At 43.0% G+C, this 23,279-nt stretch overlaps 1 protein-coding gene across 2 annotated transcripts in view; it reads right to left on the bottom strand.

Annotated features, from left to right (window-relative positions):
- The window catches only part of kif3ca (kinesin family member 3Ca), a 181,901-nt gene that overhangs the window by 22,795 nt on the left and 135,827 nt on the right, over nt 1–23,279 (bottom strand). For both annotated transcript variants that reach the window (XM_078213014.1, XM_078213015.1), the window contains exons 5-7: nt 15,698–15,816; nt 5,366–5,482; nt 2,507–2,609 (exon numbers count right to left, since the gene is read on the bottom strand). In XM_078213014.1, the coding sequence (XP_078069140.1) occupies nt 2,507–2,609; nt 5,366–5,482; nt 15,698–15,816 (339 nt within the window). The remainder of the gene's footprint in view (nt 1–2,506; nt 2,610–5,365; nt 5,483–15,697; nt 15,817–23,279) is intronic.

The following is a 23,279-nucleotide window of genomic DNA, read 5'->3' as shown; positions in this document are numbered from 1 at the left end:
CTAGGAGATGGAGTTTTCCGATTTTGTGCATCGAGCAGGAAGTCTTATCCACTGGGAAGACAAATCAGGAATTTTGCTGATATTGATAATGCTGTTCCAACCACAAATGGTCAAAGACAAAAGGCATCAGATAATTAACCCTTTAGAGTATTGGGATTGGTATTGCGTCAGAGGCCAGCTGCTAGCAGCACCGAGGGCAGTCTGGGATAGAATACAGTTTTAAAGATCAGTCAGTCTTCTTTGCAAGGAGGCCAAACTGATGCAGCATTATTTATTAATGCATATGTTTAATTAATATTCCAAGAACCCTGATTAACAACTAGTTGGACCACTTTGAAAAAGATCTGCCTGCCCCTGATTCACTTGCATCAGCTTCTCTGTACGTGTGAGAAATGCTGTCCAAGGTTCGATTAAAATACAATGTTATTCTTTGAATGAAGTTACCAAAACTCAGCAGCTTTTCAAGCTAATTATACAAGTTCGATTTTGTGATAAAGCTGCTTCAATGGCTCTGCAATGGTTTGAAAACAGCAATTAGTTGTTTTTACATTAATTTCAAGATTGAATAGAAACATCTGGTGGTCAGAGATTGAATTGATTCAAAGAAACGGCACATTCCCTGGAAAGGGAGCTAACATTTTGGAACTGGGCTCGATGCATCTCAGAGATAATCTTCTTACGGTTACCAGTAAAATATGTGACAGTTACACATAGTGGGTCTGAAATCCCACATGTTTTCCAGTGCATTTCCATTTACAGGCAAGAATGTAGCAGGATGTCTATGAATTAGGACAAGACACAACGCCAAGTCTCAGCCGCTGATAAGAGCATCCTTGGGACCTTATCAAAGGTGTAATTTCCATTCACCCTAGACATCAGCCCCCAAATTAAAGGGGGCATGATTTGGTTCGGGAGCAGCCCAAGAATTCCTGTGGTTCTGATCTAGGTTTTGCTCGGGAGCTATGTGCCGATTGAATGCAGGCATTTTCAACTCTCAGCTAGTGGAAATGAATTCCTCGGGAGTGGGGCTTTGAGTGGGGTGTGGTGGAGGGTGGGGGATGCAGGGGTTCAGGTATGACTTAGGCCTGATGTCCAGAACAAACTGAAGTCCTCTGTGGCAGTTTGGCCTCCTGGTGAAGGGGACTGAAAGACCCTTAATGCTTTTATTTGCCCGTGCCAGACTGTTGTGGTTGTCAATAGCAGCTGGCTTCTGTTGCATTACCTGTGATATTCCGATGAGCATGTGAAATGTACCCAATAATATTGGAGCCTGCCAGTTTCAAGTCCAAGAGATGCAAACTCAAGCATCCTCATTAACTGACTTTGGCATCCAATGCCAGAACACACATAATTCCTCTGAAAAGTGGCACATAACTCTGGGGAGGTAGTGGCGTAGTGGTATGGTCAACAACAATACCACTATGTCAACTCCAACAACAACCACTGCCTGGTAGACTCTGTTCTTTGTTTCAAAACAAAGTTAATTCTCTCGCCACACCTTCTGGTGGAGCCTGCTGAATGCTGAGCTTGCCGTTGCCAGGTGATGGGCAATTTCTTCATCCAATGTGATGTTGCTGGAGAGGATATTCCCAATATAATGAACATCAGCACAAGTATAAACGGCTTAAGAGATTTAGCTGGCAAGTGTGAAGTGTGCCCATCAGGTGAATGACAGATCAACAAAAAAAGAAGCCTGAAGCAGAAAGCTGCAGCTGGATCAACATCGTCCATCCTTCCTCAGCAGAGTCTGGGCATTCAAACCACAAGGGGGGCTCCCCTTTTAAACAGTAATTCTATCTGATTATTAGCATTTTCTGTCAGCATTAGAGTGAATCAAATACCTGCAAGCTCTGAGGCCGAGTGTGGAAGAGACAGGTTTCTGTGTCGCACAGTCAGGAGCTGAACTGCAGTTTATAGGGCACGTGGCAATTCCAGGACAGAAACCAAAACATTTTGATTGATAAGACATCAGGAACTGAGGACAAGCACCTTGTGAAGACTGCTGTACATATTACTCACAATGACGAATGGCACAGAGGAAGATCAAAGATGCATTAGGAGGTCAATATTAGCAACTAGATTACTTCAGTTGGGAGTGGGTGCAGAAGATAAGGTATTCCACAATCAAGGTGCCTGGATGTTATGAGCATAACATTTTCTGAAGCAATTTGCAGTAAAGCAGTTCTTAACATACAGAACATGGATGACCTATTTCTACTTGATCTTTGTTGGGTTGATAAATATCTTAATCCCTTTGAAGAGCTCATATTTTGAAAGCCTGCGTGCAGTATTAATATTGGTATTACAACAAATTGATTTTTGCGTGTGTTTCACGGCAATGGAAACCTTTTAACATTCGTTATGAAGTAGATTTTCTTCATTAAATAATTACTTTTCAAGTCTTGTTCCCCAGCATCTGGGATGGGCATGAAAAAGGCTGTTTTTGTGTCATATTTAACGGTTTCCACAGTCCTGCTAATCTCTTAGCACACAATTTATTACTTACCCGGTATCTGGGATGAATACCCATTGCCATAGCAACTCTAGCATACTGACTGATTGGTCGCTTATAGCCAACCGCAGATGTAGATCTTTTCTTCATTTGGTGACTAGTGAAAAGAACACAGAGATCACAGAAGAGTTGAAGTATTAAAGAAAATGACGGTTCATAAACTGCTCTAAAACCCTAAGCCCCATGCATTTTAATGAAGAACTTTCAAAATCAGGCTTTCACAATTTCAGTTGTACTGTAACAATAACCAACAGATCTGAACTGACTGTATCTTTGCACGACAACATTAAGGCTATTCCTTTACTTCAAAATTAACTAAATAAAACTTCATCAAAAAAATCTCCTGAAATGTTCCTGTAAGAGTGAACAACATCAAAGCTCCTCAAGTTCTGACAGAAGACTTAGCTCGTCTACTCACTCCACAGATGCAGACGGACGTGCTGTGGGTTTCTGACATGTACTATTTCTGTAACAAAGCTCCCCACTTATGACGACCTTGCAATCAAACCCTGGTATGGAAAATTGAGCCGACCCTAAAATGAGCATGCTTCAGGCTTCCACTGTTATCAAGCTGGCAAGCTGTAAACACCAGATGGATATCCTCAGGTGGCTTGCCAGAGAGAAGGGCTCAAAGATCAGGCAATTGCAAACCCAGGCGCAGCCTCAGCTAAGTCCTTGAAAGGGACCAGGAGCGAGGGGAGCAGTCAGTGCCAATCGGAAGGGTAGCAACTGAGATCAGGGAGGATCTTTCTATTGAAGTCACTGGAAATGAAAAGTATCAGAAGATGTCTGCAACGCGTGGCTGAATCGATGTCACCTGATTCACACTATTACCCAAAGACAATATCACTCCCAGTAATTGAGAGATGGGGAAGGCTGGATGATGCAAAACATGGAGAGATTTGAGGGCTTAGGTCAGTGGTGGGCAACCTGCAGCCCAGGGGCCACATGCAGCCCATCTGGGTTCTGAGTGCAGACATTTTGTTGACCGTTGCCCGTGTACAGAGTTGCCACATTCTGTTGATTAATATCTGCATAGTTTCTTTTCTGAAACGCACGTAAAACAAGGGCAAGTGAAATGACGTGCGGCTGATTGCACACAACTCTGATTGTGAGAACGGTGCATTCCCTCTGCATTCAACGTGTAAATATTTACTTTGTTTTTACCATTTGAAACAGATGATAGTTCTATTAATGTATAAAGGATTAAGCATTACTATAATGTGTTATGAAATATTTGGTGTGTATTAAATGTATTTAATCTTATTCATGGGATCATGGTTAGTGAACAAGCCTGATTTCAGTCTTGTGGCCCATTGAGATGAAGAAGGACCAATCCTGCGCCTCCCCTCCCCCCCGCTCCTCCCCCCTCTCTGGCTTACGCTGCCCATCACTGGCTTAGGTTCACAAGACATGAAAAGCATCAAATGGATCAGACTATTAGAAACAAATACTGGGTTCTATGGCAAAAGGTATAGAATACAAACATTGGGATATAATGATGGATCAATATAAAACCTTAGTCAGTGCACTGTGTGCAATTTTAAACTCCAAAACAATAGGCAGAAGACGGAGGCATTCTAACCTTCATAGACATTTTACCCTCCGTAAACTTGAGGTCATCCAAAACTCTGCTGCCACCCTAACTCATACTAAGTCGTGTTCACTCATCACTGTGTTGTTGTTGACCTACACTGGTTCCAGGTCAGGCAACATCGTGATTTTAAAATTCTTCACCTTGTTTTCAAATCCCTCAGGGTCTCTTGCCCTTCCCTATCTCTCTAACTCCTCTAGCACCATAACAGTGCAAGATATCTGTATTTCTCTAATTCTGGTCCCTTAAGCATCCAAAATATTAATCACTGTATTACTGGCAGCCTTGCCATCAGCTGCCTACCTCCTACTCTCCCTATGCCTCTCCACCTCGCTTCCCTTTTTTTAGACACTCCTTAAATCTACCTCTTTGACCAAGGTTTTGATTGTCTGATCTAATGAAGAACAGCAAAGGAGTTATGCACAATGTCCTGGCAAATATTTATCCCTCAATCAACAACACAATAACAGATAATCTGGCCATTATCACATTGCTGTTTGTGAGAGCTTGCTGTGTGCAAATTGGTGGTGATTCCTACCTTACAACAGTGACTACACTAAAGTGAGTTCGCTGGTCAAACCAGCATTTGTTTGCCCATTCCAAGTTAAATACAAGAACGTTGAAAATAAGAACAGGAGTAGTCCATTCGGCCCATTGAACCTGCTCTGCCATTCAGTATGATCATGGCTGATTCGCTGTCTCAACACCATACTCCTGCACTCTCCCCTACCCTTCTATGCCTTTAGTGTCTAGAAACCTATCTATTACTTTCTTAAATACATTTAGTGACTTGGCCTCCACAGCCTTCTATGGCAGAGAATTCCACAGGTTCACCACCCTCTGAGTGAAGGAATTTCTCCTCATTTCAGTCCTTAATGGTCCACCCCATATCCTGAGACTGCGACCCCTTGTTCTAGACACCCCCAGCAAGGGAAAAAATCATCCCTGCATCCAGACTGTACAGCTCTGTCAGAACTTTACTCATTTCAATGGGATTCTCTCTCATTCTTCTAAACTCCAGTGAATATAGGCCTAGTTAACCCAATCACTCCTCATATAACAGTCCTGCCATTCCAGGGAATCAGGGCTCTTCGTCAGTCCGAAAGGACTCAAAATGTTAACTGTTTTCTCTTCTTACAGATGCTGCCAGATCTGTTGAGCTTTTCCAGGGTCCTCTCTTCTTGTTTCATTTATTCCAGATTATTTTGCAAGATAAAGAGGACATGTTCTTCATTTACATTATCTCAAATCACACTCACTTTTCAGCAGGCACTAGAGGCAGGAATTTCCACTGATCCTCCTCACAATCAAAACACAGGCGGTTCATGATCTTGTTTTTCTCTTCAGGTGGGATAAAATTTTCGATAATCAGGTACCTGAATAAGACAAAGGTACGAGGTGAGTTGAGGACTGTTTTGAACTTTCCCCTCTTGGGTTGTACAGCATCAAACCTTGGGATAACTTTTAGTGCATTAATTATGGGATGCAGTAGATGTAGATGATAAAGTTCTGATTATGGAGACAAAGGATCAGTTACAAAATATTTCTGCAAATATGTCAGCAACACTTGTGACAAGGATGAAAAATAAATGCAAGGCAACAAAAGGTAAACCATCCAAAAAAAGAAGGACCCTCAAAATGTGACCTTGGGAGTGAATAATATGGATGTAGAGCAAGTCAAAATAATCCTTTACTTCAATAGGTCAATAACATCAGATGGCTGAAGCAACAAACAGGGACTAACAACTGTAAAGGAGACGAATGAAAGTGTGTCTGTGCAGTCGTAATATTAAGCTGGTGATAAGAAGTAGAAAGCTTCAGTGTTAATTGTGCCCAACAACATGACGCAGATGTGAAAACTGGACCTTGAATCCTGAAGTAAGAAGAAGACTCCAGGCATTTGAATTATGATGCTACAGATACAGATTGAAAATTAGTTGGAACAAGAAGAATGAGAAGATCCTGGAGCTAGAAGAAAAGAAAGAAACATGACACACTGTGTGGCACATCATTCAGGAGTCACAAGTAAAGTCAGGGTTAATAGCTAGAAAAGATGGCGGTAAAGAACAAGAGGGAGGATACAAAAATCAAGAGGCTAGACTGCAAAATAAGTACCAAACAGTCTGGTCATTTGCCGTTTCTCTTATTCATTCAGACATGCTCCCATGTCTCCACTACCTATCCTGCTCTTTCTAAAATATTCCAGTTATTTTTATCCACAGTATTCGACTTAAAAATCCATTCTACGTGTTATCAAATTTTTGGACAGAATCCTCGTGGATTTGACATGGGTCTCGGCTGCTCTCTTTTGTGGAAGGCCTGTTCCATCTTTTGACACTCAGGCCAGCAGTGTGTTTTTCCCCTGAATCAAAAACCTTAGGGGTACAAGTCACCCCCCACGCCCCCACCAAGAGCAGCCAGCCAATCAGAGGTCAGCAGCTCTTCTGCACTCAGTAACATCATAGGGGAGGCAGTGATTGCTGCAGGTACTAAACCCACCCAAGTTCCTGGATAGAAAACGCAAACATTCTGGGTCTCCACAGCACAAAACCCAAGAGATTTTACCTCCAAGCCTCCAATGTCTAGGTCCTGTCAGTCTCCCTCCTGAACCCACAGTGAACATGCAAGAGGTGGATTCAGGTGGGAGGATGTTGCTGTTGGGACACAGAGGGATGGTCTCAGTTTGGAGCAGAGGACACCCATGGTTTCCTTGTGGAGCTTCGAAGAACACGCCTGTTCCTCCTGGTCCACAAGGAAACTTTAAAAAATAGGTCGCTAAATGGGTCTTTTCTGGCTCCAGCTCCTCTTGATGCCAGGTTGGCCTACTGTCGAGAACACAATGGCTTCCCCACACAGGCCCACAGTTAAAATTACAGTCAGGCCCCGATGATGGCATTGGAGCCTGACCTACATATTTAGAGAGGTTCCCCATTGCTATTTGGTGCAAGTTCCCTCACCCACTCAGCAGAGTAAACTAAGATTACAATCTGCAGGAAAGCTAGTAACTCACTTATAAATGCCTGACTGCCTGGATTTTGCCAAGTGGGAGCTGTGATATATGTATATAATGTATGTTGGGGTTTGAGGTGCATACTGCCCCTTTAAGAGTGCAGGTCAGGTGACATAGAAATATAAACATAGAAGATAGGAGCAGGAGGCGGCCATCTGCCCCTTCGAGTCTGCTCCGCCATTCGTCACGATCATGGCTGATCATCCAACTCAACAGCCTAATCCTGCTTTCTCCCCATAACCTTTGATCCCATTTGCCCCAAGTGCTGTATCCAGCTGCCTCTTGAATACATTCAATATTTTGGCATCAACTACTTCCTGTGGTAATGAATTCCACAGGCTCACCACTCTTTGGGTGAAGAAATGTCTCCTCACCTCCGTCCTAAATGGTCTACACTGAATCCTCAGACTGTGACCCCTGGTTGTGGACTCCCCTGCCATTGGGAACATCCTCCCTGCATCTACTCTGTCTAGTCCTGTCAGAATTTTATAAGTCTCTATGAGAACCCCCTCATTCGTCTGAACTCCAGCGGAAACAATCCTAACCTAGTCAATCTCTCCTCATACATCAGTCCCCGGAATCAGACTGGTAAACCTTTGCTGCAAGGTGACCCCTGGGGATTAGCTCCTCCCAATGTGGGACCCAGTTTTGCAGTCTTAAATCTGACTATGGAACAGTGCACACTTACAATAAAGAGCTCCCAGTGTCCAAGCATACCTTGTGGTTCTTTAGGCACCATAAGTTGATAGGTGGATACCTAACAGGAGCAAGGTAGAATTGACTTTATATTTTTGCATGATTGAAATGAGATTTTGTTATTATAACAGATTAACCATCATGAAATATTTTCATTTAATAAGCTGTATGAGTTAGAGAGTGTGGTCAGGTCATAAAAATTATATCCAATTCACTGCATTGAATAGTATATCATGTTATTGCCTGCACTTCCACATCAAAATGGTGATGTAGCTGATTTTTCAGCATACTTAAGGCATCTGTGACGATGTATGCACTGGAACTATGGTTAAATTTGTTGCATACAGGTGTGTTGAGTCCTGGATCATTCCCCCAGTATGTAGTAAAATGCAAAGCCCAGTATCAATTGATATTCTATATCTGAAGTGATGGCAGAGATTACTTGAGTTGTGATTTTATTGTGGGACTGATAGGATTGATTGGTGCTGCGGATTACAGTGGTGGCTCAAGGAAGTGAATGCACGGCTGAGCGATTCCCTTCACACCAAAAACTATATGTTGCGACTTCTATCCCAGAACTGCCCTATCAGGGCTGAGTCCTTCTGAAGACTTGCTACAACTTGAATAACTTAATGACTGGCAGCAATATGTCACTGTGCTGCCAATTATCCTTATCAGACTGTTGGAGATAAGCCCACTTGATGGTGAAATTTTCAACATAAAGAAAATGCCATCAATGAGAGCTGTCCCAATGGAAAGGCTTTCATCAGTGTCCCTGAACCAGGACAATTATTGCAAAACAATGTTTCCGGGCTAGAATTCTCACATGAATTAAATTCTTTACTGTCAAATTAGGAAGAACTTGTTCACAATATTCTATAACTTCTAAATTAATTATTTTTGGGATATATATAATTTACATCTCACCTGGTTACAAACAAGGAACAAGATTAACAAATCTTTGCACTTTTTGAGATGAGGTGGTTTCCAACAGCAATATAAAAACAACTGACACTCTGCAGACTTTAATGGCACTCTCTATTCTGCAAATGGATACCTATTCTATTGGTATATACATGTCTGATTTTGTACAGTATAGTATTCCAATTTATAGAAAAGCAAATAACCTGTTCAGTTTGACCACTATTTAAAGGATTAATATCATCAAATCTTCCTCAGGAAATTAGATTCCTGTTCATTTGATTTTCTTAATTAGATGAACTTTTAACTAGTTCTGCTCCTTGCATTAGACTGCCTTATTAATCAAGCCTAATTATATATATTCTTATTATTTAGTAAAGAAGTTAGTATTATTTAATTAATAAACAAGATAACAGTCAAGTATATTTTCCTCATAAGTCCAAAAATTGCTGGAAATACACAGCAGGTTTAGCAGCAGCAATCGTGGAGAGAGAAACAATTAAATCTTCAGGTCGGCGACCCTTCATCAGGACTGACAGTACTTATGAAATTTAACAATCCTTAAGCCAGGCAGGTGAAAGCATTGAGGGGGGATTATTCAGAAAAGGGAGGGAGACAAAAAACACATTAAAAACAGGTTGGCATGGTGGTTAGCACCGATGCCTCATAGCGCCAGGGACCCGGGTTGCATGTTCCCCCCGGGTCTGTGTGGGTCTTCTCCAGTTGCTCTGGTTGCTTCCCACATGGTGCTATGTTGGAAAGATGTGTAGGTTAGATGGATTAGCATAGTAAATGCCTGGAGTTATGGGGACAGGGCCGGCGGGGGTGGGGGGGGAAGGTGCACTGTCGGAGAGTCGGTACAGTCTTGATGGGCCAAATGGCCTCCTTGTGCATTGTTGGGATTCTATAAGTAACTATAGGCTAGTTAGTTTACTTTCTGTCATTGCGAAAATGTTAGAGTCATTATAAAGGATGAAATACAAAGAACAAAGAAAACTACAGCACAGGAACAGGTCCTTTGGCCCTCCAAGCCTGCACCGACCATGCTGCCCAACTTAACTAAAACCCCCTACCCTTCCAGGGACCATATCCCTCTATTGCCATCCTATTCATGTATTACATAGAAACGTTTCTATATCCCTCTATTCCCATCCTATTCATGTACTTGTCAAGATGCCCCTTAAAAGTCACTACCGTATCCACTTCCACTACCTCCCCCGGCAATGAGTTCCAGGCACCCACTTACTCTCTGTGTAAAAAATCTGCCTCGTACATCTCCTTTAAACCTATAAAATAGCAGAGCATTAAGAAATAATATTATAAAGCAGAGTCGGCATGGCTTCACAAAGGGGAAATCAGGCCTGACAAATTTATTAGAATGCTTTGAGATAGTAATGAGCAGATTAGATGAAGGGGAACCAGTTGATGTAATATACCTAAATTTCAAAAAAGCATTTGATAAGGTGCCACAAAAATGGCTGCTTAATAAGGTATGTGCCCATGGTGTTGGGGACAATATATTAGCATGGATACAGGATTGGTTAACCGATCAAAGACAGAGAGGGGCATTTTCAGGATGGCAACCTGTAACTAGTGGAGTGCCACAGGCATCGGTGCTGGAGCCACAATTATTTACAATGAATATTAATGATTTAGACGAGGGAAGTGATTGCACTATTGCCAAGTTTGCAGATAACACAAAGATAGATGGGAAGGCAAGTGGTGAGTGTGACAGAGTCTACAGGGGGATATAGGCAGGTTAAGTGAATGGGTAAAAACTTGACAGATGGAATATGATGTCGGAAAATGTGAAGTTATGCACTTTGGTAGGAAGAATAAAGGAGCTGAATATTATTTAAATGGAGAAAGGCTGCAGCACACTCCCTGCAGCCAGAGTGTCCTTGTGCATAAATCACAAAAAGCAAGCATTCAGGTTTAGCAGATAATTGGGAAAGCAAATGGAATGTCGGCCTTTATTTCAAAGGGAATGGAGTATAAAATTAGGACAGTCTTGCTAAAACTATACAAAGCACTACTAGTTAGACCACACCTGGAATAGTTTCCGTCCCCTTATCTAAGGAAAGATATACTGGCAGAGAAGATTCACTAGGTTGATCCTGGGCATGGAGGTATTTTCTTGAGGAAAGGTTGAGTAGGTTGGGCCTGTACTCATTGGAATTTAGAAGAATGAGAGGCAACCTTATTGAGACATATAGGATTCTCGGGGGACTTGACAGGGTAGCTGTTGAGAGTTTGTTTGCTCTTGTGGGAGAATCGAGGACTAGCGGGCATAATCTCAGAGTAAGGGGTCGTCCATTTTAAACAGAGATAAGGAGGAATTTCCTCTCTGAGGGTGGTGAATCTGTGGAGTTCTTTACTGCAGACAGCTGTACAGCTTGGTCATTACGTATGTTCAAGGTTGAGATAGAGATTTATAATCACTAAGGGAATCAAGGGTTATGAGAAAGTTGAATTGAAGGCACATCAGGTCGGTCATGATGTCATTGCATGGCGGAGTGTGCTGAATGGCCTACTTCTGCTCTTATGGAGCCCAGGAATAAGAGCCTGGCTTGATGAGAAAGGTGAGTGCCGTGGGGAATGAGGCCTTGTAGGATTTGATGTACAAGCTAATTCCAGTGATAGAGTTAAATCAATTGTCCAACATATGTGTTCAAATCTTTATTATGCCTTTACCCATTACTTAGCTTAAAATTTCTTTCCAATCTATTTGACAGTATTTCTCATTTTACTCGTGTAAAAGAAAACAAATCGTGCTTCAGAGGGAAATAAAATATTAAAATGTATCTCTTAGCACCAGCATTGCAAAATAACTGCTGTGTAAGCTGCTCAAAAACTTCCTTATCCTCCTTGCTAATGTTAGTCAAATCGCCTGAGAGCTATTCATGTTATTTGATGATATACATTTGCTTGGTCTAGATTATGCCGATATTATGCTGGTAACTGATTTAAATTTTACTCAACATCAAATTTTGTGGCCTGATTTTTATGATTTATCAGTCCCGTGGAGACAGATTGGGAGGAGCAGATTCAGGAAAATAATGGGGAGCTGTTACTGGAATGGCTCCCAGACATGTACCCGCCATCAGGGAGCTTTCCCTGGGTGGATTGGTAACAGGAAGTAGGCAGCCAATTTGTGTAATTAAGGCTCCACGTGGGAGCCATTTTGTGATGACCCCGGTATTTTCCTACTTTCATACTTTGAGATGAAACAGCTCTTAAACAAAGCAGGCAAAGCGCAAAGGGGAGGCAAGAACAAATGGCACGGTTTGTGATAGGGTAGAAGGCAGAGGGATTAAGTGACAGAAGTGATGATAGTGAAATTATTGAACTTGGTATTGAGTGCAGAAAGCTATAAAATGCCTGGCTTCACCTCACCCGAGCTTACTCAGCACGGCTATAAACCTCACATCAATATCCAACAGTCTGCGCACACCAATCAACCATGACAAACCCTAACACATTGCACCACACACACTGACACCTTCCTTCCACTTTCAGGACAAGGTAATACACAACTGCAGCAGCACTCGACTGAAAAAGGACAGGCTCAGCAATATGTTCTCACCCTGATTCAGGAATTGCTACTCACCATCATTACTGCAGCTAAGACTGTGGCCATTGGTGGGACTGAAACCACCCAAAGTTATGATGTTCTCATACTAATCCTCATTCTCACATTCTGCTTCTCTCTCATCCACATGCCTTCTGACTAACAAGCTGCAGATGGACTAAGCATGTATCTCTTGCTTTCCACCCCACCTGGCATGTCTCCACTACAACTCAACCGTGCCTTTCTCCCAAGAACTGAAACCTGGTCAGACAGTGGTGCAGGAGCAAGCTGTGGAAGAGGCAGAAGAGACCAATGATCAGGATCATTCAATCTCAGAACCTGCAGTCAGCAGCTCAGTTACTGACACTGCATGAACTTTACATGTTGCTTACAGTTAGGATCTGCTTACGGTGTGATCCAGTATTGTGTGGCACTACCACTATGCTAAATGGGATAGATTTTGAACAAATCTAGAAACTCAAGACTGGGCATCCATGAGGTACTGTGGGCCATCAGCAGAAGCAAAATTGTACTCAACCACAATCTGTAACCTTATGGCATGACCATTACTACCTAGCCAGAGGATCAATCCTGGTTCAATGAAGAGTCCAGGAGCAACTGCAGGCAACCCTAAAAATATGGTGTCAACCTGGTGAAGCTACAACGCAGGATTGTTTGAGTGCCAAACAGCACAAGCAGCAAGGGACAGAACTAAGCGATTCCATAACCAACATGTCAAACACAAGCTCGATAATCCTGTCACATCTAGCTGTGAATGGTGGTGGACAATTAAACAACTCACTGGTGGAGGAGGCTCTTAAAATATTCTCATCCTCAATGATGGGGGAGCATACCACATCAATACAAAAGATAAGGCTACAGCATTTGATACAATCTTCAGTAGGAAGTGCCGAGTGGATGGTTTGCAGTATCACAGATGCTAGTCTTTAGCCAATTCAATTCAATCAATGTAATATCAAGAAATGGCTGAAAGCTGAATACTGCTCAGGCTATGGGCCCTGACAGTAATCTGGCAATAGTACCGAAGACTTATGCTCCAGTCTCGCCCCTCGTCAAGCTGTTCTAGTACAGCTACAGCACTGGCATCTGTCCAGCAATGTGGAAAATTGCTCAGATATATTTTGCACACAAAAAGCAGGACAAATCCAACTTGGCCAATAACCGTCCCATCAGTCTGCTCTCAATCATCAGTAAAGTAATAGAAGGGGTCATCAACAGTGCAATCAAGCAGCGCTTATTTAACAATAACTTGCTCATGCTCAGTTTGGGTTCCACCTGGGTCACTCAGCTCCTGACCTCATGACATCCTTAGTTCAAACATGGACAAGAGTTGAACTCCAGAAAGTGACTGTCTTTGGCATAAAATCATTAGAGTCACTGGAAATCAGGGTTAAAAGTCTCCACTGGTTGGAGTCATACCTAGCACAAAGGAAGATGGCTGTTTGTTGGAGGTCAGTCATCTCACCTCCAAGATATCACAGCAGGAGTTTCTCAGGGTCGTGTCCTAGGCCCAACCACCTTCAGCTACATTATCAATAACCTTCTTTCCACCATTAATGGGGATGTTCACTGATAATTGCATAATTCATGACTCCTCAGATACGGAAGCTATCCATTTCCAAATGCAGCAAGACCTGGACAATATCCAGGCTTGGACTGATAAATGGCAAGTAACATTGCTTGGCACTTGCATGGCACGAATGAACAGCTCCAACATGTATGAGTGGTCTGTTGCCAAGACCAAAGGGTAAATGATAGATGGCGAGGTCACATACAAATTCAAGGACTCATATGGATTTAAATGAGGCAGGTACAGAAAAAGTCCGATGGGCATGTATGCAGAATTACTTGGTGCGCTGGCAGATCTGTGAGAGCGCCTGCTGTCACTGTCAAGGAGCATGGAGAGCCTGGATATAACTCAGCACAGAACTTTGTGCAGAGCTTGGAGCCCATTCTATGCAATGCGGTAGTGGTGACCAACTCCTATTTGGATACTCAAGAATCCAAGCATGTCCAACAGCCAATCTCTTGTGTTTCATTGCAGCATGAACAGAAGCCACCAAGTGTCTGGGTTCTTCAATGGAAGCTCAGAATGAAGTCAGGCAACTTCAATTTATTGGCACACAAAGTTAGATTGCTGCCATCATGGTTGCGGATACCAGTGTGCAAAGCCATTTGTGCAACCTTGCTTTCAGGTAGCAATGCACATTTCAGTGAGCACCCTCACTGTGAAATGCACGTTGGATGGGAATAAAATTACTGCAGCCATGACTGGGAGCAAGTTGTCTGAGCAGAACCCTTGACATCCCAACCAAAGCCTTCACCACATCCCACATTGCTCCCTGCAGACGGTGGCAATTTCAACTAACAGAAGAAAACCATCCCATCTAATTCAGCATAGCCAGTAGAAATCAAACCGTAACTAACCTGAAAGTAGGTGATGATCCCTTTAGAACTGGTAGAACTGGTTAGGGGTCCTTTTTGCTCCTGAATGCATGTTCAGGAATGCATGAGGTTAAGGAAAGTCATTAGCTGTAGCGTTCAGGTCAAAAATGGCAGTGCTGGTGTCAAATCAGTGTTACACACTGAATGAAATTATCATAGAATCCCTACAGTGCAGAAGGAGACCATTCGGCCCATCGAGTCTACACCGACAACAATCCCACCCAGGCCCTATTCCTGTATCCCCACACATTTACCCTGCTAATCCCCTGACACTATGGTCAATTTAGCATGGTCAATCTACCTAACCCGCACATCTTTAGACTGTGGGAGGAAACCGGAGCACCCGGAGGAAACCCACACAGACACTGGGAGAACGTGCAAACTCCACACAGACAGTGACCCGAGGCCGCAATTGAACCCAGGCCTCTGGTGCTGTGAGGCAGCATTGCTAACCTCTGGGCCACCGTGCTGCCCCAAATTATGATCTGCCAACTTTGCACACTTCCAATTCACACTCCCATCACTCCTACCAATGACATAACCAAAATGACATCCAGCTCACACCAGAAGTACACACACTCTCACCATTTTGGTATGAGAATTGCAGCTATAGCACAGAAAATATGGTGGCATGATACAATTAGACGTTGTGGTCTACGTTTTTACATCTTTTGAACTCAAGGTCATTATGATCAAAGCACATTTGAAATTGGTACATCAGGAGGAATCATTAATCACTATTGAATTAATTGTAACAGCGGTTGTACTATTGCCATAGCACTCAACAGCAAATGGTGTACCACACATATCTTGGATAATGTCAGAAGAAAAAGGCTTTTACCAATATGGTCATGCCTGCTCCTCCCCAGTGTTGTGAAGGAAGTCAGCATCTGAAGAGGTAAAACCACCAAAGACCTTGTGACTTACTTGAGTTTAAGCTCTCGAGTCAGTTCATTCTGTGTATGCTCCAGGTCCTGTCGTTCCCTCACATGTTCATCCTGTAGATCCCGAATCTCGGTTTTCACAGCCTGAAGTTTTGCAAAAAGCTGTAGTGGGATAATGAGAATGAGAGAGATGGGAATCGTTTTCACCAGTGTTAATTGTTACATTATCAAAATCTAGTACAATCAAAAATATGAGATGATTCATCAAACTTTTCATCATTTTACAGGTAACAAGTTATATAATTACAGGTCATATTTGTAATAATGCTTACTTTTTGCAGCAAGCTTTCATACGATTTCGCTTGTAAGCATTTCACTGTTGAAGACCTTAGAAATGTAGCAGAATTTTGTTGAGCAGAATCATACAAAAACCTTCAATCATTCCTAACCTTAGTCCCCTTTGCATGTTGTTCCTCGATTTCATATGCAAGAGAGAGCCAAATCAGCTAACTGAACCCTTTCATCTGTAAAATTGAAAAATGGCTGAAGTACTGATTTCAGTGCTAACCAAGATAGATTATCCTCAAGTGTTTCTGGTCCACAGGCAGCAACAGACAATGCCGCTTGCATCGTGTTAAGGCAGATGAGTTAATCTGATGAGGAGTGCTGTTCCTCCATGAATCCTTAAGCCTGTGCAGTAACTGAGAAAGAATGATTCATTTGGGTGCAACAAGACTTGTGGCTACACACGTACAAAAGGAAGACTTGCATGTATATTGCACCTTACATGACCATGAGATGCTCCAAAGCACTTTACAGCCATTGAGATATTTTGAAGTTTGGTCACTGTTTGATGTAGGAAATGTGGCAGCCACTTTACGCACAGCAAGGTCCCACAAACAGCAATGTGAAAATGATCAGATCATCTGTTTTTTTAAATTTCATTGAGGGATAAACATTGGCCAGCACACTGAGGAAAACTCTGACAAGTGCAAGAAAATGGGATTAGCGCGCCTTTAGTGGTAATTATTGTTAGTGCAGACTCGATGGGCCTTTTCTGCACTATATGTCTCTATGACTCTAACTTCCCTGTTCTCTTTTTGAAATAGTGCCATGGAATCTTTTAGATTCACTTGAGAGAGCAGAAAAGACAGTGGTTTAACTTGAAGGATGGCACCTCTGATAGAGCAGCACTCCTACAGGACTGCATTAGAAATAACTGTGGCCAATGCTATGAGATTAATTGACAATATCTATCTGAGACAGAGATATCTTTAGAAATGTAATGAAACGTTTTCTAGTCGCTGAGGCCATAATTCATTGGTGAAGGTTGCTTGGTCATTTCGCGACACATTAACCCATGAGGAAATTTCTGATGATACATTGTCCGATGAGCATGTTAAGGATGTTAAAATATGTTGAAGGTTTCTTTACATCATTGCTTAAATAATCAGCATTTGCCTCCTGGACAAATGATGGATAACAGCCAAAGATATTGCAGAAATCTCCCAACTTCCAAAGGTAGGTGAAAAATTAACAGAAATGATAGCAGGGTGGTTGTGTGGAAAATTTAAAAAGACATTTTTTTTACTAAGTTCACAAGATGTGGGCATTGCTGATAAAGCTACCATATATTGTCCTTGAGATGGTGGTGATGAGCCGTCTTCTTGAATTGTTGCAGTGCATGTGGTGTATGCATATCCACAGAGCTCTTAGAGAGGGATTCGCATGATTCTAACCCAGCAATGATGAAGGATTGGCGATATATAAGATGGCATGTGTCTTGGAGGGGAACTTGAAGGTGGCGGTGTTCATATGCACCTGTTGCCCTTGTCCTTCTGGGTGTTAGAGAATATGGATTTGGGAGATGCTATCAAAGAAGCCTTGGATGAGTTGCAGAAGTGCATTTTTTTAATGTGGTAAACATTGCTAGCATGATGCACCAATGGTGTCTGGAGTACCAGTCAGGCCTGGCAGATCTTGGTACAGGCTGTAATCCTTAATAAGGATGGCAGCCCAAAAGCAGCAACTTAATTGGCTGTTTTTGGCAAAATGTGGCCCAGGGAACACGAATGTGGGGTCACACACACTTTCAGTGATACACGCAGGACTTTTGCCATCCCCCACAGAATGCCGGCCACAGAGTCAAGAAAGACACAGAAAGAGGCCATATAGCCCCTCAAATCTCTGCCAGCTTCCATTCCCCCTCTCTATCCCCATAGCCCTGCAACTTTATTTCCCTCAAGTACCTGTCCAATTTTATTCTGAAATCACTGATTATCTCTGTTTCCGCCACCCTCGAGGGTTGCGACACCCAGGTCAATACTACTTAAAAAAGATCTCTCTCACATATCCCCATATTTCTTTCTCAAAACCTTAAATGATTGTTCACAAGCCCTTGCACCATCTGTTTATATCTACATTATCAAGACTTAACATAATCTTGTACATCTCTATCAGAGGTGGCTGGCACAGTCGTTAACACTGCTGCCTCGCAGTGCCCAGGAACCTGGGTTCAATTCCGGCCTCAGGTGACTGTGTGGAGTTTGCATGTTCTTCCAGTGTCTGCACGGGTTTCCTCCGGGTGCTCCGATTTCCTTCCACAGTCCAAAGATGTGCAGGTTTGGTTGATTGGCCATGCTAACTTGTCTCTTAATGTCAGGAGGATGAGCCGGGTAAATATGTGGGTTCATGGGGATAGGGACTGGGTTGGATTGTTGTTGGTGCATGCTTGATGGGCTGAATGGCCTCTTTCTGCACTGCAGGGATTCTATGAGATCTTGCCTAAACCTCCTTGCTCCAAGGAGAAAAAGCCCAAGCATATAGCGAAATTCCCTTATCCCTGGAACCATTCTGGGAAATCTCCTCTGCACTTTCTCAAGGACTTACACATCCTTCCTAAATTATTGTGATTAGAACGGGGTATATTACTCTAACCAGGGCTTTATGAAACATATCATAGAAATCATAGAAACCCTACAGTACAGAAAGAGGCCATTCGGCCCATCGAGTCTGCACCGACCACAATCCCACCCAGGCCCCACCCCCATATCCCTACATATTTTACCCACTAATCCCTCTAACCTACACATCTCAGGACACTAAGGAGCAATTTTAGCATGGCCAATCAACCTAACCCGCACATCTTTGGACTGTGGGAGGAAACCGGAGCACCCGGAGGAAACCCACGCAGACACGAGGAGAATGTGCAAACTCCACACAGACAGTGACTCAAGCCGGGAATCGAACCCAGATCCCTGGAGCTGTGAAGCAGCAGTGCTAACCACTGTGCTACCATGCCGCCCAATTCAGCATAACCTCCCTGCTTTTATATTGAATATCTCCATTTATGAAGCCCAAGATTCCATATGCTTTGCTAACAACACCACCTAAATATGTCTTGCCACCTTGAAAGATCTATGCACATGAACTCCACTATGCGTTCCCCTTCCCCCACCATCCCTCTGTCCCTGCACACTCGTTCAAAAGGTTCCATTACGTATGCATTTCCTCTCCCTGTCCTTTTGTCAAAATGCATCACCTCACACTGCTCTGTACTAAATTCCATCTGTGACGAGTGTGCCCATGCTGTTAGCCTATTCTATTGCAATCAATTAGTATCATCCTCACTGTTTGCCACACCTCCAAGTTTGGTATCATCAGCAAATTTTCGTTTCAATTCAGTATCCATGTCATTCATATATATCAAAAATGTTGTAGTTCCAATGCTGACACTTGAGCAACACCACTGTCTGCCATCCACATTTGAAAAATAACCAGGACTTGCTGATTTCTGAAGTAAAGCCAATTTTTATCCAAGCTGACACTGATCCTCCGAGTCTGCGAGCCTCAATTTTGTTAGTCGGCCTTTTATTGGTACTTTGTCAAACATTTACTTGAAATCCATACAGGCAGTCTCCATTACATTCCATTATCAATGTTCTCTGTTACTTCATCATAAAATTCAATTATATTTGTCAAGCAGAATCTGGCTTTTACAAATCTCTGCTGGCATCCTTAATTAACTCGTCTCTCTCCGAGGGCCTGTTAACATTTCTCTCTAATTATTGCTCCTAAAACCTTACCCACCACTGTTAAACTGACTGGTCTTTGTTCAGCCTTTTGTGGATAGGGAATATTTGGGCAATTTTGTCAGGTAGATGCCAGTGTTCTCATTGTGTTGGAACAGCTTGGCTAGAGATGGAGACAACTCTGGATCACAAGACTTCAGCACTGCAGCTAGGAAGTTGTCAGGGCCGATGGCATTTGTCATATCAAGTGTCCTCAGCTATTTCTTAAAATGATGTGGAACAAATCAAAATGGCTGAAGACAGGCATCTATATTGGTAGGAATGTCAAGAGATTGAGATGGATCCACATCCATTCAACCCTTCTGGCTGAAGATGGTTGGAATTTATCAGCCTTGGCTTTTGCACTGATTAGGCTATTAGAATTAAGAACAGAAGTTGGCCCCTCGAATCTGCTCCGCCATTCAATAGAATCATGGCTGGGCTCCCCCATGATTGTGGATGAGGACTTCATGGAGTCTCCTCTTCCTGTCAATTGTTTAATTATTCAACACCATTCATGACTGGATGTGACAGAACTGCAGCACCTTGCTCCATTGGTTATGGGATTGCTTAGTATGTCTATAGTAGTATAGTATGTCTTAGTAGTCTATAGTATGCTGTTTAGCATTCACGTGGTCTTGTGTTGTAATTCCACCAGGTTGGCACCTCATTTTTAGGTATGCCGGGTGCTGCTCCTGGTACGGTTCTCCTGCACTCTTCATTGATCTAAGATTGAACCCTGCTGGTATTGGTAAAGTGTGGGTTGTGCTGGGCCATGTGGTTAGAGATTGTGGTTTAATACAGTTCTGCTGTTGATGGCCCACAGCATCTCACAGATGCCCAAGTTTGAGCTGCTCGATCTGTTTTGAAGCTCTCCATTTGGCATATTGGTAATGTCACACAACACAATGAAGGGTGTCTTCAGTCTGAAGATGGGATTTTTATCTCCACAATGATTGTGCAATACTTCGATGGACAGATGCAACTGAAAAGGTAAATTGGTGAGGAAAAGGTCAAGTAGGTGTTTCTCTCTCTTGGCTCTCTCGCTATTTGCTGCAAACTCAGTCTGGCAGGCATGTCCTTCAGGAATTGGCCAGCTCAGTCAGCAGTGGTGCCACTGCGCCACTGTTGGTCATAGGAACTAAGGTTCCCACATCCCAAGTACATTCTGTGCCCTTTCTACCCTAAGTACCTCTAAGTGGTGTTCAACATGGTGGAATACATCAGGGAGAGTGGATGGTAATCTGCAGGAGGATTCCTTGCTCAGGTTTGACCTGATGCTATGAGACTTCATGGGGACCAGAGTCAATGTTGCAAGGACTCTCATGGACACTCCCTCCCAACGGGAAAGCCACTATGCTGCCATCACCTCAGGGATGATGATGGAGGAGTGTGGACATTGTAAGGTATGATTCAGTAAGTATGATTGTCAGGAGACTAGATGTCTAGTCTGTGGGACAGCTCCCCCAATTTGGCACAAGTCTTTGCAGAGTCGACTGAACTGTGTGTGCCTTTGTGTCCGAATCAGACGATTCCTTAGTTAACAAAAGCTATTTACACCTGGCACGCAAAGCTTGTTTATGTTTTGTTCAAGATAGAAAATGCGACCCTGTCTGCAGATATTGTATTTGGAATGCCGATTTGGAAGCACCAGTGGAATGTATAGGATGAGGTCTTTTCATAGCTTCATTGGTGCTATATTAGCTACCTCATGTGCTATTGATCAGATGGATCATACACATACAGGGACTGCAGTTGAAGAGTTATGATTGGGGTGTTACGGCTTCATGGATTAGGGAAGGGAAAACAAAAATCAGGTTTTTTACTGATGATTGCCATCCAGTGACTGATCAACACTAAAAATGCTTCAATTATACTTTGCTCCCCACTCAGTTCAGTGGGTGAGTGGGGAATCAGTGCTTCGGACTGCAAGTTCATCCCCATGGCAATCTTGCTCTCTTCGGTCTCTTTAACCTTTTCATTGTGAGTGCACTTCATCCTCCAGAGACAATGTCAACAGTGCCACTCTAAGTATGGCTTGTGTTTGTTGGAGAATGGCATGGGGAACATAATTTATTCACTCCATTTTCAGTATATTTTCATCCACAGTGCAGCTTCAAACAGAAACTCAGCAGATAGGAAACCAGAACTATGGCACTGAACCTTGACACTGCAGTGCACCAGAACACCATGGCACCTTGATAATCTTCTCTCAGTAGCTAAGACTGGCAAAACACTTGTGGCAAAATTAGTATATTCATTGCAACAGTTGTGAGAATGGATGTTTTGTTGTATCTTTTGGGAGAATATTATGTTATTCTGTGGAGAAGGCTGTGTATGCGTGTAAATGATTTAATTAAGTTGCAGAAGGTTACTAGAGACATGTTGTCTGGGAGGTTTAGGACATGAAAAAATACAGGATTTGTGCATTTGTCCTGAGATATTACGGTGGCTTTGAGGTACAAGTAAATAGGTTGGATCTAACATTTATAATTTTAGACAAGTTGAGAGTTTGAATATCGAAGGGAAGTTAGAGGTGACCAGAAACACTTTGCATCTTGCAGGAGTTCTATGGGTAAACAGAAGTGGGCATATTACATCTCATTGACCCGAAAACAGAGACAATATGGAAACATGGAAGAGTTCATGTTTGTAGGAATTTGAATTTCAAAGAGGTGCAATGGAACCTGAGATGAAAGGGGGAATAGGGTTTTTCAGAGTTACTGTGGAGAGCTTAAGGGTTGGCTGTGAGGAAGAGCTGCTGGAAGTAACTCTGGGCTGAGAGAAGATGTAAAGTTTGAATCAGCCATCCAGCTTTGGGCTGCGAAAAGCAGTCCTGTTGCCAAAGGTTTCTTGTATTTCCACAGCAGAGTGGAAGATGATTTGAGAGGCTGTGTGGTAAGCCTTCATTAAAGCAACACAAGCTTTGCCTTGGAGAATATTACTGGATTTTTTCTTAGACATCTATAAATGAGCATTTCCCAAAAGTGTTTACTTGTGGGTGTGACCGGTTCGGGAGTCTTTTGCAGTGGTGGGGACGGGGGCAGGTTTTGTAAAACTAATTTTAACTGGGAAGCTGTAATTTTGTGTACTTAAGTTTATGAACAAGAAGAAAACATTTTACTTTAAATTTTTTTAATCCTAAAAATGTCACTGGACTTCTTGCTGCTGAGATCAGTATATTTTCTTTTCTTTTTCAAAATACAAAACAAAGGGTTTGGCCTGTAAACCATGGGGGCGATTCTCCCAAAAGTGCTGAATTCGCGGCAAAATTGTTCTCGGTCGTGACTGTTTTGTCAGTTCAGCTTCTCACCTGAATCTCCCACTCTGTGCATTGCAGAAGTCCCAGCCGTGAATCTCATTAAAAACCCAGGGAGGGCGGGGCCTGTTCGTGCCAGAGTTTGTGGAACTCTGCGCATGCGCAGTGGCTCCGATCTGTCAACCTCCCGTTTGCTGGCCAGCTCAATCACTGGCCAGCCCGGGACCCTCGCAGTGCTGACCCCCCAGACCCCTCCCCCCACGGCCTGATCGCGGCCCCCACAACAATTCCCGGGC

Source organism: Mustelus asterias, chromosome 5 (genome assembly GCF_964213995.1).
Source record: "Mustelus asterias chromosome 5, sMusAst1.hap1.1, whole genome shotgun sequence".
NCBI classification, from domain to species: Eukaryota; Metazoa; Chordata; class Chondrichthyes; order Carcharhiniformes; family Triakidae; genus Mustelus; species Mustelus asterias.
Note: the sequence above shows the minus strand (reverse complement) of the source record. Positions and strands in the feature narration are given on the sequence as shown.